This window comes from Cinclus cinclus, chromosome 1, assembly GCF_963662255.1.
Source record: "Cinclus cinclus chromosome 1, bCinCin1.1, whole genome shotgun sequence".
Lineage (NCBI taxonomy): Eukaryota > Metazoa > Chordata > Aves > Passeriformes > Cinclidae > Cinclus > Cinclus cinclus.
Genome location: NC_085046.1, coordinates 103,468,107 through 103,489,063, shown reverse-complemented (window position 1 = coordinate 103,489,063; position 20,957 = coordinate 103,468,107). Strand labels below are relative to the sequence as shown.

At 39.2% G+C, this 20,957-nt stretch overlaps 1 protein-coding gene across 1 annotated transcript in view; it reads right to left on the bottom strand.

Annotated features, from left to right (window-relative positions):
* Positions 1–290: 290 nt before the first annotated feature.
* Positions 291–20,957, bottom strand: part of MYOM1 (myomesin 1) — a 69,106-nt gene continuing 48,439 nt past the window's right edge. The window contains exons 25-39 of the mRNA XM_062501082.1: positions 19,255–19,391; positions 18,301–18,445; positions 17,639–17,698; positions 17,320–17,387; positions 16,632–16,745; positions 15,993–16,080; positions 15,272–15,310; positions 15,073–15,178; positions 13,079–13,242; positions 11,478–11,514; positions 11,140–11,162; positions 9,527–9,582; positions 4,704–4,919; positions 1,763–1,886; positions 291–508 (exon numbers count right to left, since the gene is read on the bottom strand). Of these exons, the coding sequence (XP_062357066.1) occupies positions 291–508; positions 1,763–1,886; positions 4,704–4,919; positions 9,527–9,582; positions 11,140–11,162; positions 11,478–11,514; positions 13,079–13,242; positions 15,073–15,178; positions 15,272–15,310; positions 15,993–16,080; positions 16,632–16,745; positions 17,320–17,387; positions 17,639–17,698; positions 18,301–18,445; positions 19,255–19,391 (1,595 nt within the window). The remainder of the gene's footprint in view (positions 509–1,762; positions 1,887–4,703; positions 4,920–9,526; positions 9,583–11,139; positions 11,163–11,477; positions 11,515–13,078; positions 13,243–15,072; positions 15,179–15,271; positions 15,311–15,992; positions 16,081–16,631; positions 16,746–17,319; positions 17,388–17,638; positions 17,699–18,300; positions 18,446–19,254; positions 19,392–20,957) is intronic.

Genomic DNA, 20,957 nt, shown 5'->3' with positions numbered 1-20,957 from the left:
CCAATGAACTCTGCTTGTAATGGACATTTTTAGTAATTCACAGTGACAGTACGTGTCATTATTCGGATACTTAGAAATTCTTTCAGTGCAGTTATCTGGTACTGAGACATAAGTGCCCATCTACTATGCATTTAAATTTAAGGTTAGGAAATATTACAAATGTTACAAAGAAAAAACCCACCCTATTAATAAAATTCTGTGTTAAAATATTATGGTTAAGATACCACTCATGAAATCTCAAGTTGAACTTTTTATCCTGTTTGTGACATGATCACATTCTTCACGGAAGTTCAGTGGGGTTTACCCAAGGCTGCTTTTTCTGGTGGCTTCTTTGCCTGCCTATCCGTGGGTTGAGGAACCTTTTCTGCTACTCCTGCTTTTCCTGCAGTCTTCTTTGCTGCTTGCTGGTTGCTTTTTGTATCCTTGTCTGTTTCCACAGGGGGTATTTCATTTGGATCAGGTGTCTCTTCTGCAGCAGTAATTTCTTCTATGTGTGGCTTAATAAAATCTGATTTAGGAGAAGTAATAAAATTTCTGAGTAATCTTCAGTAACAATATTTACTGTGCTCAGCAACATTTCTTTCACATTGGGTTATGACCTTATCATGTTCTTTTCCTCTTTCCCTGCCCATATAAAGAGATTCACACATAACATTACTACTTCTTATGGACCAACCAAGTCCAAGTCTTTTAAAATGATTAAATTAATCTCTAATTTAAATGATTAAAATGATTAAGTGGTAGATACTGGAAAACATTTACAGGTACAGAAATAATTGTTTTCCACTTAAGTCACCTAATTTGCAGGATTGCTCAGAAAAGTCTACTGTACCAGTAAGGCAAGAGAAGAAGGAAACACTATAAAATATTTGTTCTTGCCTTAGGAGCAAAAAGGGGGAGGGGGGGAATCAAAGTATTAAATGTTCTGTCAGAAAATATATAACATGTCTATATGCTGTATACAAAGAAAAAATACTTAGGCAAAAATATGTAAAACAGGTGTTCTGATATTGTCAGAATTTAAGACTGATTTGGAGCTAAAATGCTCTATATGAGAGAGATGTAACTGTGAAGAATGCATCTTTGTCCAAATAGCAGTTCTATAGTAAGAGTCTAAAAGAACAGAGTCTAAAATAATATACAAGTAACGCATGAGAATGCTGAACCACCAGAGAACTTTCAGTTTTCTGCCCTTCCTCTAAATGAGACAAAAAATGGTCACTTACAATTCCAACTTTACCATTCAATATGGACATAAAGCTTGAAGAGAATAATTGATTAATCTCAAGTGGCTAAACAGTCAGGTTTTTCTAAGAGGCTTGGGCATTTAGGGTCGCTGAATCAGCAAGGCCTTATTTTTGGAGAAATATCAAACATCTAGCTCCTGAGATGAATCTCACTTTGGAAGGTAACACCAGCTGTGTATGCATACATGCTTGCAAAGTCTTTCCTCTGCATTCAGAAATTTAGAAGTGTTTATTAGAGCTTTAAAAACTTCCATCAACCAGATTAGTCAAGGTGACAACTTGCAGTGGAAGTAGAAAAGGTTGTTTAAAAATATTGATTTAAGTCTCTTTCACTTAGGCCTAACCTGGTAATTCATACTTTGCATCTGTTGTTGACCAAGAGCATATATGTGGTCAACTTGATTTATTGGGACCTATGAAATATTAATTGGCACAGACAATTAACTCCGTAACAATTTAATAATTTAACAATTTTTTATTGGAATAGAAGACTCTAACAGTGAAAACACTCTTACCTTTCTTTCCCCCTTCCTTCTGTTTGCTTGTCGTCACTGCTTTTTTCTTTTTAGGTACAGTTTTATTATTTTGATTGTGTCCTTGGACTGTGTCAGTCTGCCCTGACACAGGCATCACAATCACCTGAAGCAAAGCAAGAATAAAATGTGCACAAGAGAGACATGTGAATGCATCACAAATTCAGCCTGAAATCACCATAACTGAATGCCTGGAAGTGACACCTTTTGAACCAACTTATTACTCTAACTTTCAGGGACTCATACACCTGCCAAAGCAAAGCAAAGTAGAATTCAGCCTGTTACCTGGGAGGTGACCCACTTTTATTCCCTGGCTGTTCTGTCAAAAGGAGGGAGGCATGAGGACAGATTTTTGAAAATAAAGTAGCAGGAATAAACTGTTGCCAAAATGAAACTGTTATTAAAGACAATACTGAGTAATAAACATCGGGTATTACAAAGAACAGGTCATATTCTTGTTTGCACTTCAGAGGATGGAAGAGATGTGACTCTGCTATTTGTATGTTGTGTGTCATGGGACAAAGATGGAGCGACCTGCACATCATCCTTGAATTGACTTCATGTCCTACTAAACAAAGTTATAAAATAATTTAGCATTAGTTCTTTAAAATTGCTCTAAAACTTGCTCTATCTCAAATTACAAATCTTCTCGTGCTTATATTTTGAAATTTAAAAATTAAGCCTTGTTACTTTGTTGTACTCGACTGCTGTGACTAGTTAATCTGAATTTTTTTTGGTGACAGATGTTGATTCATTAAAGGACATAATTACACACACCTTGGAAATGCAATAATGTCATCAATTTTGATGCTTGAGTGTTAAATATTTTAGGAGATAAGGCTATGTGAACATATAACGTTTATGTGAAACAACAAAACCACATTGTTTTTGCGTAACTTCAGTTTAAAATTCCCTGTGATGTGAAATCTGTTCTGGAAGAAAAAGAGATTTATACCAGATAAACTTACATTCCTTGAAACTAGTGATACTATTAGTGCAGGCACATGCACTAAAGTTAGGCATGTGCTAACATGTTTCGGTAGTTCATAAAACTGATCTAAATATGGATTATTTTTATAAGATTAAGATAATAATTTTTAGCCCTTTATAAAAACTGATTTTTTAAATAAATAATTTGCTAAAATCAGCATTTTCACCATTGGTAACTGTGTTGAGTCTATTTTTGCCTGAACCATTAAGAATTTCTTCATGCTTCCACTTCTCCTTTAACATTAGCTGACAGTAAACCTCACATGGGAAGGGTTTAATTGAGTGTTAAGTATACAACACTTAGTAGTGGCATCCTCACAGAAATGCCAGTGCTGCACCAATGTGAGTGCCTGGGACTGCAGCACTATTTCTGCAGTCACAGGAACTAGAAAAGACAAGAGAGAGTACATGAAAGGTGCACACAGATCATAATTAGACTGAAAATATATGTTAGTTCTTTAGATTTTGAAGTGAAGAATTGTGCTGTTGTGAGACTAGTAATGAAAACATTTATTGACATGGGACATGTAGCAATTGGGCTACCTCAGTAGCAATTGGGCTGACTGCTGCTTCTAATTCTATCCTGTACATATAGTATCACAGGTACATATCATACATATGTCCAGCAGGTTCTGCTGCTTTTCCTCAGGTGGTATAAATCAGTAATTGTAAAATAGCAGACATGGAGTTTTTAATCCATGTTAAATACATTTCAAGATCTGGACAAATATGTTTTCCTCTGAAACAGTTTTGTGTAACAAAAAAAAAAAAGTATTTTTTTTTTAAATTTTACAGTGAAGATTCTTTTTGCAGCTTTAAAATATCTCCAGTGTTAAGTTGGGATGAAATTAACTGACTTTTCTATCTAACAAAATACTTACGTTATCACCCTTAAATCACAATTCATAACCAGGTGCATTGAAAAGCATAGGACTACTCTGGTGACAGAATTTACAAAAATACCTTGTTGACTTAAGATGTGAAGCAGTGGAGGTCCAGACAGAGAGGTGTGAAGAGATGCCATTGTGGTTTCGTTGCAAACAGCAAAGTGAAGATTAACAGGGATCTAAAGGGAAGCTGGAGGTAATTACAGTGGTGAAAGCGTTAAGACACTAAGATACTGTGCACAACTACACGAGCTGTGACTAATAAAACAACACACAGTGAAACAAGCTTGTGATGGAAGGAAAGAAGTGAATTCAGTTTATTTGTGAACACAGAGCAGAGTTCATACACTTTTACAGACACACACACATATATTATTATCCTGGCCTTCTAAGCCTTATTTTCATTTATGTTACAGTACTGTTACCCTGTTTGGGCAGATTAAACAATATTTAGGGCTGCAAATGACACCCATATTAAGGCCTCACTAAATAAACACAGCAATACAAAGGGGCCTTAACACAGACAAAAAACAGCAATCATTTCTCCATGATCTAACACATTCCATTTATGCTGCTTTACCAAAGCTGGAACAAATCCTAACTGCTGCTCAAATACGCCCTGATCATTTTTGATCTTTCCATCTACCTCATTAGTTGCTTCTACTGAAACAATTCTTGACCCATTCCTTCCAGATGCTCCAGGAAGAGTGTCACATGGTGGGCATGTGTTTACAGGCAGCATGTACTTTGCCTTGCTTAAAATGCTACAATTAGATTTTTTGTGAAGTTAGCAGTAAGAAAACATTTAGGAAAGGCCCTGTTTTCCCTGGCATAAATAAATGTATTAGAAGCAAATGTGAAGTGAATGGAAAAATCCAAGGCTGACTGCTAAAGCAGAAAGCCGTTTACACACATGGATTATATCAGCCTAACATCCAAAATCTCTCTATTTATGTCTTCTAGACTTAAATTCACGCTTTCATTTTATCCTACTGCTTTTTCTCTTGCTCAGATCCTCTCTCTTCCTCAGGTATGTACACACTTACAGTGACATCACTGGTCTCTGTACCATACTTGTTCTTCACCACAATGCTGTATTTCCCAGAGTCTTGTGTGGACACAGTAGAAATGGAAAAGCTGACATTTTTTCCAGATTCAAACTTCAGGATGCAATTGGCATCTGATACAAATGATTTTTCATTCTTCAGCCATGAGACCTCTGGGGTGGGATCTCCCCAGACAGTGCAAGAAAGATTAAGTGCCTGTAGAAAAAGTACAAAGGAATTATGAGTCCCTAAATATTTGCTGTGATTTTTGATGCCTGACTCTCCAAATATTCCAACTTCCCATTTAGCTTCCTGCTTGTAATAAAGGGATGCATACCATCATCAGTAATCAATAATTTATGTCACTCTTCTCTATCATAAAGGAAAAGAAGGAACTCAATTCAAAAATGCTATTAAAACCTTTCAATATTTTATGGACCTTCTTCTCTCATAATCATTAGTAGAGGTTTCTCCATATGTATTGTTTAATATAAAATTAGATATTACCTGCATTTGTGTGTTAGACCTGAAATGAGAATTTAACGAACTCTCACATGGTTTTGTTCACATTAAGCTATATATATATGCCCCATAAGGAAAGAAAGTGTGCTTGCTTTTTTAGATAATTAAGAACAAAGTGGCCTTGGAATATTTTGTTTAATTTAAGATCCTTTTAAACTATGCCCTGACAGCTCTTCTAACAGACTTGAGTGTTTTATGCCCTTCTGTAAAACTATTTTTAACTGAAATCAATACAGGCGTTACTCATTCTTTGGTGTTCATGTAAGTATTTCCCTTTGATGTTAGTACTGCTCCTAACGACTGAATTCAGTCCCATCAGCCTGTAGGAAGTATCTTCACTGTTAGAGAATCATATTGTTGGAGAGGTCGCTGGCAGCTTCTTCTACCTTCAGCAGGCTGGTGAGTCTCTTGGGCACATTTTAGGCAGGCCTTTTTTTCTTGTCAGCTAAGAAATTCATTTTTGGGAGGTAATGATTCATGTAAATGATCCCCTCCTCCAGTCACAGTGCTATGGCAGTCTTCTCAAAAATATTTGCAAAAGTGACTATCTTGTAGAGAGTCAAATGTGAAAAAAGTTCACATGACAATTCAGTGGTAAATACGCCTTTTTCTGGAGCTTTGTTTAGGAAGGAATTTATATGTAAGTATTGGATAGTACGCTGGTCTAAATTTAAAATGCAATTTCAAGGGGAACCTAACTGGACTGGAAATTGAAGAACTTTTACTGCAAAGAAAATGGTCTTCAGTCCTTCATTAGGAATGGACTAAGTGATAAATTAGGAGTAGACAAGATTTGACTTGACTGGAATCAAGTATCTCATCCAGCCTCCCCTCTAACTCACTGCTTCTGATCTAGTAGTGTGATAGTGGAAGATGGAACAGAAGTGAGATGCCTGGAAGGCTGTTGAAATGAGTGGACAGAAGAAATGATACCTCTATAAAAGTGAAAGGTGATGATATCTCTGAGAACAAAATAAAAATCCCCACGTACCCGACCTAAGGACCAAAATGAGAGCAAAAGGGAAGAGGAAGTCTTTCCTCTATCAGCAACAAGTAATTCTTGGTACAAAAGGAGGGCAGATTCCAAGTGAGAGGTGGTCATGGCATGGTGTAAATGGCCTCTATCTGATTTCCTGCAGCACCTACAGCTAGCGACCACATGGGGCTGTTGACTCCCTTTTCTTGTAGCCCACCAGTGTGAGTGTGGTTTCAATTGCTATATCAGTCCATCTTTTTGAAAAACAAGTGGGAAACCAGAGGTTTTACATTCCCCCCTCTTCCTTATTACTCTGCATACAAACATGCCCTCAGCCTTAGCCAGGCAATGCATATGGTCCCCTTCAGGTGCTCAATATTTCATTATTGTCTTCTGATTCTCAAGGAAGCAAGAGCTCAGCACCAAGTGGCTCCAGCTGCCACTCCACCACAGTGCTAATGAGCTGATGTCCATGTCCACACAGCTCCACCAGTGGCATCTTTCAAAACTGGGATGTTTGAAGTGGTGTCATGCTCCATAATTCAAAGAGATTCAAGCAGCAGTGATGATTCTTTTCTTCTTCTAAATAATTCCTTAAAATAGCTACATTTTCCTTAACCTTGCATCACTAGCTCCTGCTTGATATGAGTGATCCTCTTGATGTTCCCAACTCTTTCTATTTATTTTCCAGCTACTAATGTGCAGAGATGTGTCTTATAATTCACTAGGTAGATGGTGAGATCTTTGGTTTTCTGGAAGGTAATTCCATAGCTAAAGAGAAATGACTGTTCACTGTGACCTATCTGTTTTGGATTTCTGTTCTTTGGGCAAGAGATTGTCTTTACTCATGCACATATTTATTACTCACTGAAACCCTTGATTATATTACTTTGTTCAATCTGGTATCATTATGGTTAAAAAAGTGTGTCCTATACTCCTGGGCCCAGGGCATTGAGGCATGTCCAATTGAAGCAACCAGCAGCTGCAAGTTCAGCCCCTTTGTGCCCCTCACTGCCTCTTCTGCCTTTTACTGTAGATAATCGTGAGTAGGGTAGTACAGGTGGCAGAGAGAAATGTGTCATTGTATTTCAAGTATTGCCATTCTTCTTTCATATCAGCACAGAGTCACAGTCATGGATGGTTTGGTGAGTGGGCTAAAGCAGCTCAGTCAAAGAAATCTTCTCCCTTCTTCCAGCCTATCTGTGAGGATCTACACCCCTGGCAGAAGGGTAGAATAGTGAGCTGGTGGGAAGAAGGATGTTACATGTTTCTTCTCTGTCTGAAAGTGCCTGTCAGAGCCCTAAGCCTCTTCACTAATTTACAGGCTTTCATTAAAACAACCACTTAGGTTAAGTTGGCCAACTGGACACAAAACTTCTGCTAGCATTCTCTGTCGGGTAAGATTCCTTCCTAATGTGAACTGACACTTAGCCTTTTCCAATTATACCACACTGCTGAGGAGCATTTATGTTTATCAGTGGAAGCCTCTTAGGCCATCTGGAATGCTATTTGATTAACACTTGGTAAACACAGGTTCATTCCTTCTCACCCATACCCTTCAGCTCACATGTAAAAAGCTAATAAATAGCATCACAGTCACAATGTTAAGTTTAAATTTGAGATATGCGTGTGCTTGGAAGTTCAGTCTCGGGATACCAATCTGTTCATGTAAGTCTGTGGTTATGGTGGCACTACAATTCACAATCAAAGCTTGCCAGACCTCTACTACCTCATTTGCCATTTTACAAAATCCTCAATGATTGTGCAATTTGTGTGAGTTACACAACAGAGAATTACATTCTCCTCTCTCCAGCATATATGCAAACAACAGAGAGATGAGCCAGCACCACCCAAGCCAGCTCTGTTTTCCCTGATCACTCTCTGTCCTACTCAGAACGATCCTCTACTGAATCAAGAAATGAAGGGCCAAGGATATTTGTCTCGAGTTCTGGGAGTATTTCAGCTGTGTATTCAAACGTTATGAATGTCCTTGCTGTCAAGGACAACATGTGTCTGGGTAAGACTTTGTGACTCAATTTTTACTAACTTGTTTTATAAACACTACAGAGTTTGCTTCAGTGAACTCATACATGAGTTCCTATCAACTCTCTTTTGGCTGAAAGCTTAAAACTGGTAATCGTTTACACCCAAGTTCACACCCTGACAAAGCATTATGAGCATCACACCTCCATGCAGTGTTTAGCTGAGAATCTGCTAATTCATTCTGCTCCTTTGTGTCTTCTCTCTAAAGTGCTTCTTACTTTACAGCATTTCTCAAACTACTAAATCTGTTAAAGAATTTCATTTTGAAATGTCAACATACTTGATTTTTCTTAGAACTGCTGCAGTCTACTATATCTCACATTGTTAAGAGTTTCAGAATAAGATTTTAGATTCTTAACACTTCTGCTGAGCTTATAATCAAATTCTTTTAACCCATCTGACCTACTGACAGATAAAGCCAGAAATACCAGGAAGCTGCCTTACTGTAGTTGTCACATTACAGGTTTTCAGTGACATTCACATGCCCTATTTCACTGTTCACATGACTGTGAAGGGGAACTAGCTTGTGGCAGAGCAGCAGGAGGTGAAGAACAGGCCCTTCTTGGTCTCAGTACTATAAAAGAGCAAGTTGCAGAACCAGTGTGCTGGGAAAAGGTTGTGAGATTGGGAACTCACTTTCTGGGTCATCTGTTCTGTGCTGAAGCACCGAAGTTCCTCTGGGAGTGCCTTACCACAGTCTTGCAGCTAAACTCTTCTAATATAATCCAGTATAACACCAGTGACTTATTTTGACTTCTTTCTCCTTTACCCCAATGAAATAGAGAATTTTTCCTCCTACTGGCCCGATGAGAATTGAGTTGCTGTGGTTTACTCCTTTTACACCATTTAAAAGCCAGCCTCTACAGGTGTGATTACCATGCCACATTGCAAAGAACTTAACTGCAGAAGGCTCCCATGCGAAAAAAAGAGTTAAACTTTCCTGATGCCCTGTTATAAGAAAAAATCTAACTGTGAAACCTGTGCATCAATTTTTAAGGAGCTGCTTATATAAAGAGTTTTAGTCCCAACTCACATTGTCATCTCACTTTTATCTAATTCTTAAGAAAAGACACTGCCCTGAATACATAAACCCATCTGTGCAAGTCCATTGAATTATGTACAGAAGGCAGGGGATGAATAAATAATGTAGCAGATTTTAAAGATGGCATCTTAAAAAAAAAGAAAAAGAAAAAAAAAGAAAAAAAAGGTGAATGTTTTCCCATCATTAAAAGGCATTCAAGCTGTTGGGGTATTGTGTAAAGCTTCAGTTAATTTACTGTACCTTGCCCTCCTGGATGGTGACAACATCAGGCAAACCTCCAAGTACCCGTGCACGATCTGGAAATAAAGACGAGTAATTTTCTTTAGTGTCTCACAATCAACTGTGTGCCAGATTCTGTTTCTCTTCTAGTTCTTTCCTTTTGTCTTATTTATGTACAACTTGTCTCTGGTATCTGTGCAAGCAGAGAGCTATCCAGCATTTTTCACACACCATTTGGACTTTAAAAGACGTTGAATTCACAGCAAAAGATGTGTTAATAGTTGGTGTCAATCACTTACAGAGAGGAATTAAAGTACACCTGCTCTGTCCTGCAGATTTTGACATCAATTCAGTTTTAAATCTGAGTGCACAAAAGGGATTTACATTTTTGAGATCTGGTGCTCAAAATTTTTACTGTAATAAACTAAAAACGTTGGGTGCCCAAAGGGAAATGAATGACACCTGGTAAAGTGCTGAAGATTGGCTTTTAATCTAGTTACAAAGACAGACTTCAGTCTCAGTGGCTACAGTGAAGTTCCACCACTTGTGTGCACCTGTGTGTAAATGAGACTGATACTGGACTGATCTAGTCTTAAACTCAAGAGTCCCATAGGAATCTTAGACAAATACAAATAAGCCAATCACACGCAGGCTTTAGTGCACTTATCCCAGAGTATGGATTTTGTTCGTTCCATGTCTGGGTGGAGCCTGGCAGAGGAAGGAAATGACTGTACAGAATGTTCCCCTCTAGTGCGTTCTGTAAAAGGAGTGCTCTGGAGCACAGAGATAACAGCCTTAGGAGACCAGGAAAGGGACTGTGCTATGACAGTTAACATGCCAGCACCTTACAGATAGTCCAGGGTCAGAAATTAAAGGTCAGGGCAGTCACTGACCCCCTGGCACTGTCTCAGCTGGGACCTGTAGGGGTAACTGTTCATATCCAAGCCCTGCTCTCTCTCTCTGTGCATTTTTACACAAATAACTTTTCAAATGCCTGTTCTGCCCTCATTTTTATGCAGGTCTGAAAGTCATTTGCAGTGGAACAATTCATTTTTCCATGGCTTATTCTGTAAGTAGGGAGGATAATGAGTTTAATAATTCAAGTTGAAGTCTAATAACTTACTCCTTAAGTAGTTAATATATACTTCTGTTTTAGTTGCTCTGTTGGAATTGACATACAGGCAAATGTGTGAAGAGATTCTAAGCAATTCAAAAGCTACTGTTGCTTTCTTATCCATTTCTGTAACACTTATATTCGACATTTTAGAGCATTCAAAACTAGCAAAATTATTTTCTCCATCTTTGAAAACAAAGAGACTTTTTTTGCAGAGAGCATGCATGAAAGATCCCAGCAAGAAAGCTAAATTTTAGAGAAGGCTAACTGATATTGAGAACAGGAGCTTAGATGAGAAAAATCAACCTAACCCATAAGAATAATATGATAGCTGCAAAGTGCACCAATGTTAAATCAACAAAGGGTCACTCACTTCTCCTGGGTGTAAGGACAAACTTGTATTAGGATGAGCACATGCATGTACACATGCCCTCTCTTTCCCAACACACAACCTTCCTGGAGAGGAAGAAAAGCTTCATGAACAGTTTATTGCAACCATTGTCAAAGAAGGCCTACTTACTTTTCTCTGCAATCGCAGCTTGCCTGGAGTTGGAAGAAACAAAGGGAAAGTCCAATTTCAGTTAAGGTTTACTTAAAGTGATTGAAAAATAGATTATCTTTTTAACTGCATTTAATCCACTAAGGAAAATCTCTCTCATTGCTTGGCAATACAGCTTTTTCTTTGCTACCTGACTGTTATATAAGAGTTGCATGGAAGAAGTCACATGCAAAACTCCTATGGGCTTCTGTATGACTAGGACTTTTTTCATAATATAAAGTTATCTCCAGCACAAAACAAACCAACACTGTTATTATTTTATGGCTGCTATTACTATATTTAGATGGCATAATACTTACTTTAGTCTCTGGAACTCAGCAAAGGCTTCATCAAATGCTTTGGAAAGAGGAAAAAAGTAGTTTCAGAGACAAATCATCACACAAGAAAAATTTAAAATTAATAAATAAATTTAAAATGCAGAAGTAATAAATTTAAAATGTAAAATTTAAAATGCATGCATGTGCATTGTACAAACTCTGAAATGCTGAATGGTTCAACTGATAAAGGCCATCTGGTATGTGGCAGCTATTACATATGAATGCATAAACACACTTTTTTCTTCTAGAAGTCAGGCTTTGAGCAGAGGGCAAGGAAGTAGTAGGCCGAAGTAATTTCACAAAAGAGAGGAAGAAATGCACAATACATCACCTAAAAGAGAGATTATGGCAGTGACGTTCCAAACTTTTTATATTATACATTCCTGTCTAAAATTATTTTGAGAATGCGCTCCCTACGTGTATATTTATTTATATCTAATGTAGATGTATATAAGTGAAGTTCTGGTATATTCTTCCTGCTGTCCCAGTGAAGCACACTGGACTATCTTGCACACACCCACTTCAGACACCACTGGTTTATGGAATACAAGATATATGGTTTTCCAATGATTTTTCACATCTGGTTGAAGCATCACACTGATGGCTATGAGCAAAGTGAACAAATTGTTGTCTCCTTTGTAAATTCAGGCTAAGTTGCCATAATGGGGGAGGTCAACCTCTCCTGCTTTGAAAGGGAAGAAGAAATATCTTTTCATAGAAAGTAGAGATAGAGTACAGAAAGAGCAACCTGGAGATTATTAAAATGTTATCACCCTTCTACAGAGCTTGCAAACAAACAGTGAAACTTCAGGCATGGGAGCAGCTGGGAATGGAAAGAGCAGTTTGGAATGAGTTTATCTGTTCTCTAGGACCTGAGAGGTCTCTCAGCATAAAAGCTTCCAATGGTCAATCCAAATAGTTCCCCTAACAGTCCTTCCTCATGCTCAAGAGAGGTCTTGGCATCCCTGAGGAATAAGGAGTTTTATTATACTCATCAAAGAAATATGGTAGGAAAGTATCAGAACAAACTCGTCCCTCACCTCCTCCTTCAAATATTCCTTGGAGGAGAGACACACAGAAGGCATTCAGTGCTGCAGCTCATATTTAAAACTGCCAATCAATGCTAGCAACACAAGGGGGTTTGTAAAATAGCTCAAAAACTGGGCTGGCATCTCAGTAGGCAAACTGTAAGTGTGTATTTGGAATAGTAAAAAGCAGTTTTATTTTATTACTTCAGAGTACAGGTTGAGGAAAACAAATGGCATAGGTTGGGGAGGACAAATCACAGAATCACAGAGTAAGCTGAGTTGGAAGGAACCCACAAGGATTATCAAGTCCAACTCCAGATCCTGCACAGCACCATCCCCAAGAGTTACATTGTGTGCCTGAAGGTATTGTCTAAAAATGCTTCTTAACTCTGTCAGGCTTGGTTGACACAGTCCCTACAAAAAATGCCAGACTGGTGGGTGCACACACAGACCCCAAAGGGTGACAGGTCTGTATCATGATCCTGCTGTAGATGCTCCCACGCTACCACAGCACACTGCCCACACAGCAATGATGTTAGCAGAGGGAATGACTACCTTGCCCAGAAAGATCCACTGCCTTTTTGTGCGTTGTGTTGCCATCAAAGAGTTCCATTATGTATCTGCCTTTGTCCTGTGGAGTTGGCTCATTGATCTGCAACCAGATCTGCTCCCCGGTGACACCAGTCCTCATTCGGTCTGTGAACTTAATCTGGGTATCACTGAAAAGTACAAAACAATGTTACCTTTTTTTGTTTTACTGGAGTATAAGAAGAATTTGCTCGAGTTGAGTCACTGAGCACATCTGGAGTTACTAAATGATTTCCAAGGTGCTATGGTATGCCATCATATTCTGAAACCTTTGTAGTCAAATCCTTGCTAGAGTTGTGAGCCAACTGGGTACAATTTGTGTGACAGCCTCTCCCTGTTGAAGGTCCAGCTATCCCCAGAGCTTTCAGAAAAATTATGCATCTCAGTCTACGACCTGAGCCATAGAAAAGCTGTACAGGTCTAAAAGCCAGATCTCTAAAGGGTAGCCCAGGCATCCACAAATGTTGCTGTTCTCTTTTTAGCATAGGTTTATTTCTGCTTGGGTAAAACAAAAGCGTATAGGGTTGTGTCTACAAAAAAAACCCACTTTTGCCATAAATGGTGTTTGCCCAGTTGGAATGACTTCTGATCTCTGCTGTGCTTGGAATTTAAACATGTTTTGACATAAACATATCTTCTTCCATTAAAAAAACAGAAAACTAAACAAAAAAACCAAAAAACCCAACACCCCCCTCCCTCACCCCCCAAAATAAATTTCTTAGCTTCCTAGCTAAACAGTTAATTTGCCTGGATGAGGCAAAATATATTTTTCTCAATAAATAAGCTACTCATTTCATTGTTATCTTTAAACTGATAACTTTGAATGCATGAGAGAGAAAAGAAATAGTTTTTTCCTAGATTAATTTGACATGCTTCAAGATGAAACAAGTTTCTAAAAATGAAATGGAGAAAAGAGGGAAAGAGATGGTGGGGGGGGGAAACCAAGAATACTTCATATTCTCTTGCACTTACTTGAAGTACTTGGGACTTTTGATGATACCAGGTCAAAACAGGAACCAAGGAACAAGAAGGCCTCAAATCACTTTCATTTGACTGACAGGGTGCTGGTTAACATCAGTGTCAGTAATTACAGCAAGCCTGGTACAGCACATCCTGGGTATTCTGTGCCTCATTTACACAAGTTTCATCGAGAGATCAGTAATTCAGATTTCATCATACAAACTTACTACCATGTCCACAGGAAGTAAAACAGCAAGAGTAGTATTCATGGATTTGAAATGATCTAAGTTTTTTACTTCTCTTTTTTTCTTCTCTGGGTTTTCCAGTGCAAGCTGTTTGTGCTGGCTGAGAACTCAAAGCTGTCTCATAGATTTGTGTGTGCAACTCCCATTAATTTTATGGGGAGCTGGGCATTCAAATTCTATTTTAAAATCTCAGTTCTTCTGTCTGTCTTGATTAGGTTTGTAGTGCTTGCAGCAGGGATTGTCCGTATTTTACTGCCCTGGGCATGTGCTGGAATTTGCTTTGCCTCCTAAAAATTAAGCCATGCATTAAGAGGATATGCCTGCTTGTCCCAGTTCCAGTGAATTGTGGCTTCTAGACAAGCAGACCTCCAGGGCAGGTATCTCTGAACCCGTAGTGCTGGCCTCTTTTGAAGCCTGATGGTCTCTCGGGTTATATTTGCATCATTCCTTTAAAGTGAGTCAGGGAAAGATGCAGCTCCCACTGGGGAGGTGGGAAGTGCTCTGAAGCAGCACAATCCTGCTGGCATCCTGTGGCATGGGACTGTGTTTCATGAGAGAAACAACAGGAGGGCCTGGAACCATCACACCTGCCTCTGGTACTGATTTCCTGTGAATGTAATTGACTGAAACAAATTCAAATGAGACAAGGACTCATGAGAGAGGAGACTGCACCTCCTCTCTCTCGCATATCCACGTTCTTTCTGAATCTGTGAAACCAAAATTGCACTGCGTTTTGCAAACCTCTTGTGTACTTACTTGTGCACCCAGCCTACTCTCAAATCTTCCACATAATACGTAACATAGGAGTACAGTCTGATACCCTCAGCTGTGCTCTGGATTTTCAGGTCTGTTGCAGATAAAGCTGAAAGAAGAGCACATGGTTTTATGCAGCCATACAGCCATTCATTGAGTGCCACAATGAGTCATTCATTTGAAAGAAGAATTAAGTGCTTACCAATCCTTCTGCATACTTCATTCATCAGATCTGCAAAAGCTGTGGAAATAAAATCCAAAGACTAAGACTCTGTCTGCAGTTCAAGAGCAGTTAACAGTAGGAAAAGTACTGGCTCTGAAATACTCTCTCCAGAAGGTTTGAAAAAACAGTCTTTGAAAAGGATACCTTTTCAAGCATATTAGAAAATCTGAGTAAAGCAGAAATGCAGCCCGTTATTTTACAGTTTCCAGACTTGATTTAAGTGCAGTCTCGATGAATACTGCTGCAGCTGAGCAAGACAATGTTATATCACATTATTTTTGTAAATGACACTATTTAGCTGGAATGCTAACCCATCTATATACATTCTAATGGACTGGAGTGAAATGTTAAGAATATAGTAATCACAGCAAGTGGAAAGGCTTCTAAGTAATTGGCAAAATATAATAAAAATATTTTAAAGTTATCATGTTCTGTAATTTTTTTCTGTACTTGTAGGCTTTTTGATGGCCCCCTGAGGGTATTAATCACTGCATGCTCCCAAAATTATAGAGAATCCACATGCAATAAGCTGTATAAAAATGTTATTTGAACCATAAAATCTCAGTTTTTCTAATCAGATAATCTTGCATGCATGAGGAACAATGCCACAGGAAGGCAACGTGTGCAAATGCCTGTGTTACCCTGAACCCATTTCAGTCAGGGTATCTGCTGGTGTGTCTGACCACAGCCAGACTCTGACCTGTGTCCTTGAGCTTTAGCTCACTGGTGTCCTTTCCTCTGTCGTCCTTCAGTATGACTTCATAAGTGCCAGCATCTTTCTTAGAAAACTGCAATATTGTAATAATAAAACCAGTTTTCAGAACAGGTACTGTAGAAAAATCTAGTTTCCACTTGTGAACCCAGCTGTCCCCAGGCAGGTATCTGATGTCTGAGGCTGCCCCCATGCCCCCAGCTGCCCTACTCCTGGCTGGGGTGGTGGGATGGGCTTTGGCAGGAGGTCCTGATATGCAGGACCTTGTCCTACCCCAAATCTGCTGCACGGCTGGGTATGAACCAGACCCCTCTGGTGACTCTGAAAGCCTGAGTGACAAGCGCTTTCCAAATGCTATTCAGAATGGAAATGGGGTCTCAATCTGTTGCTAAATTGACATGCAAAGGAAGTGACAAGCTCATTATCTCTTCTGTCATCATTTCCTGAAAATCTGAACAAGCAGTTACAGACAGACATTTGCTTTAGCAAAAACACAGACGCCTTGTGAGCTTTTCCATTTTTAAAACCCACTTCCTTTTTCAATTGTTCTGCTGGAGTACCAGATTAGATCATGTAATTCATCTGAACACTAATTTCAGCTGAGGGCTAATGAGGACAGTCACTCACCTCTGATATCAGCAGAGTACACACACCATCCTTAAAGTCATGTTCTTCATCTACCATAATCTCCCTGTCATCTTTGTACCACACAATGTGTGTTTCCTTCTTAATATTAGCCACCTAAAATGGATGAAAACCACATTGCAATTATTCATTTCATCTGAGCAGGGGAGCTCAGTGTTGTAACTTGGGTTAGCTTGTTCCATAGGTTAGCATGTTCAGGTCTCTCACAGAAGAACAGCAAAGTTTACAACCTGATTGCAGTGAGTTACTGCACGCCTCCATCTTAAAATGAGGGAGGCAAGAGGGAAAACAATGGAGATGCAAAGATAGAGAAAAGGAGACCAGGGAATGAGATGATCCTGCCCAGAGAAATTCTATATGCATAAACAGGCCATAAATGAATGGCCTGGATTTACAAAGGCTTGACATTCCTTTTCAGGTGCCTTTCTCTGAGTGGGTGGCCGATAGACCAGAAGAAAGAAATTCAAGCTATTTTCCAACATATTTTGTTACATGCAGTGAGCTGTTGCCTCATCAGGATTAACCTTCAGAGGCTCTGTCATTACCCAACATGCAGCTGGGAGTACAAAAGCAAAGGGCATGTCTTTAGTCCCTTCCCAACCATCTAGGTAGTGGTAGGCCAGTGTGGTGTACTCTGAATATTGTACTCAGGGTTTTCCTTGCCCCTTACCTTACATTTCAACATCACATTACACTCATCGGTAACTTCCCATCCCAGTTTATCCACAAAATGAGGACCTGTTTGAAATTACAGGTATATTTTTAAAGGTCAAATCAATGGTATTCATGATGCAAAATGAAAGACCGATGTGTTTTACTTGACAATACTACTGCTGTATTTTAATGTGATTTTATTTTTCTTATTTCTGCTTCAGAAGTAACCACAAAACACAACAAACTCCATGTATTTTAAATTAATATGTATAAATACAAACAAACTTTTAACAGACTAACACATATATGATTCTTATAAGTATTCATATTATCACCTTGTTTCCTGTGCCACTCTTTTCTCTGGAAATCTGCTTCATCCCGTAGCTTCTTGAATACTAGGAATTAAAACCAGTAAGAAATACAAGATCAAACTTCATGTACCATTTGTACATGCTGACTGTCACTGTAACAGTTTGGTCTAACTCTGTCCCTTGTCAGTGAGAATCTGGCCATAGGATCAAGTTTTCACTGAACATTCCAGAGTGTCAGAAGCTGATTGTGGCTAACTCAACTTTCCTGGCTGCTTGCAGTCATCAGGAGTTTAATGTGTCCTGTCTGATGATGCAATCTGCAATCATACAGCTCCTGGTAGGAAGGCAAATGAGAGGCAGCAGAGTCAGCAGCTGCTTGAGCTCTAACAGGTGCAGCTACTTGTTCCCAGCTGAATGGGCTTTTTATATGGCAAATTTTCATTCCACCCATAGGAAAGCAAACCATGACATGCTGCGGTATTTTACATTTCTGTAACAATTCCCCTTCTTTCCATCACTTTTAAGAAATTCAGCTCACACACATGCCCTGTCCTGTATGAGGCAGGAAAAGCTGTGACATAAAAAAAGATATGGAATGTCTATTGGTGTTGAAAACAGTGAGGAAGATAACTGAGGTAACCTTGGTATAATTTTTCCAACCCACTGCATACTACAGATTAGCCTACCATCACCAATGAGGACAAGACTAGATTGATTGGTTGCTTTTCCATCCTGCAGCTGGAACGTGTAAGTGCCTTCATCCTTTTCCTCAAGTTTATCCATAATCATTTCAACAAGGCCAGTATTCTTGTCCACCTTCATTTTATATTTCTGCAGGAGTGGAAAGTAAAGCAACAATTAGTACATGTCAGAGACAGAAAATATTTGTAAAGTGTTGTAATGGTCTCTTTAGGAGAATTTTGTTTTCTTTATTTGGATTCCTTCTTCTTCAGGCTCCCATTTGTTCAGATCCCTATCCTATTCTAGACTCATTAGCTCCAGCTCCAAATGTACAACCAAATAAATCTGTTTATTTACTGATGCTGTACAAGCACATGGCATGCCTGTTGCACAGCAAGTACTATGTTCTTTTTCATTAAGGTTTAGATTTCCATCTCTTCAGAATAAAGCTTTCTTTGAGGGTGATTATATTTTACAAGGTTTGTCTAGAATGCTCCCTCTCTGCCTTCTCTCTGGTAGCAGTGCTGCAACAAAATCATGCCATGTCCTGTCTTTGGGGGTAACAAGTTCTGCAGCTGGAAACAACCACTTGGGAATTTTTCTGTGATTTAATGAATTCCTTCAAACCACAAAGAGAGGTGAGAACAAGGCTATTCTAGGGCTATGGATGAAGGAGGTAGGAGCAGTGATCCCTTGAAGACCACAGTTAATAGAACACATGGTATTCACAAAAGTGGCAAGAATGCGCATAACTTCCCTTTATAAAATGTATCCAGTAAGATTCATCTGGAGCTCAGAAATATAAATAAAGTATTTCTAATCATGCTTTCCATGGCATTTGCTATTTCTCATGAAAATGCATCAGAGAACACTAGTTGGAAGTATACTGAAGATAGAGACACTAATCCTCATTGATACTCATGAAAATGCAAGCGCATGTGAGCAGTGAAAGGCCTTACCTCTCCATCGAAAATCTCCTTATCATTAAATACAAAGTTGGCCTTTGCATTGCCAGAGAGTTTTTCAGCTTGCAGCCAGAATCTCACTTCTCCTTTTTCCAAGATTTCCACTGCCAACTCAGAGGTAAGTGGAACAGCTACAAAGAAGAAAGAAAGAAAGGAATGATGCATATATTTTGCCTGTGCCCCAGTATTTATTGTCTGCTACAACCAGAAAGCCACTTAATCCTCAAATACTGTATGCAAGGTAAGTAGCTCATAACAGCTCTTCATATAGACAGAATGCCTCTCCACCCACATATACACAGAATGACAGATGAGATTTAATCTTTTGATCCTTCAATCACAGGGTCTGCCCAAACTAAAAGAGTTCAAGATTTGAGTTATGCTCCGTTCTAAAACAAGGCTATTTCAAATGCAAACTACAAGTATCTGTGCAGCATTACACGAGTCTGTATGCTGCAGACCCATGTTTAATGAGCTGTCTAATAATATTATTGTAAGACAGTGAACTAACTCAGTGGGGAAAAAAACAAAACAAAACACAGAAAAACTGCAAGCACAAAGCCAGATCAGAAAGTCAGGTACTGAGCTGTAGGTTGGGAGATTTTTGAAAACACTCTCTTCCTCTGCTGAGTGGAATCTCCATCTCCAAAATTCACCAAATATCCCAACACATCCTCTCCCCAGTACATTTGTTTTCCTATAAATAACCGAAACCCCCCCATATATAACAATTCAGTGTGTCAACAGGGAAAAAAAATGTGTAAAAAAATCATGTACTATACCATAGGTAACTCTTTTTTAGTTAGTTAGTTCATGTTAGTAACAGTCCTAAGCTTGCTTGCACTTCAACTTTACTTTAAGACACCATAATCAGCAGCATTGAGTATGAGTAGTTAGACTCTGATATTGGGGCATATTGCTTATCTCATTGACTTTTGTCATGTTATCTAAGTGGATGCACAGATTCTCAGCAAAAATCATGCTCTCAGGATTACGTGTGCTGCTGTGTGTGAACTCTCCCCCAGGCTCTACTTTCTCAGTAGTGTAAAGTCTGCACTGCTAGGGTGTAGCATGGAATGGCTCAGGACAGTGCACAAACACGTTGCAAAACACATGATGATATAGTCATGTACAGGTGGTAAAGACACACCTCCCAGGGCAGGCTGGTTTCTCTAGCTCCATGTATGCAGAGGCTCAGCTGCAGCAGGAGAGCACTGGGACCAAAGTAATGTCTGATGTCTCTCATTTTTCTATTTTCAGCATTCTAAAAGACTGGGGTGCCTTCTGGAGCACAGCTGCCATCCCACCCCACTGCCAAACACACTAAGGGGGTGAGGACCCCTCAGCGCTTCCTTTGCCACACTCTTTCTCCCTCCCACATCCCACACCCACATGTGTGCTTTCAGTGCCCAAGTGACACAGGGTCTGCCTCTGATAAAAAACAACGCTCCTGGGAGGTGAGGCAACAATCACGAGGAAACAAAGGAAAAGGAAAAGGCACATGCTTAACCAGAGAGGGAAAAGCCTGGAGCCTGGAAGGGCAGCATTGCCATGAGGAAGTGGGTCAAAGACAACCCCATGGAATTATGTCCCTGCTGTGCAAATGATCCATGTGAGCCTTCCTCATCCAGCACATCACTTTGTGTGTAAGAAACAGAAGGAATCTCAGGACTTGCATAATTTCTTAAAACAAAGCA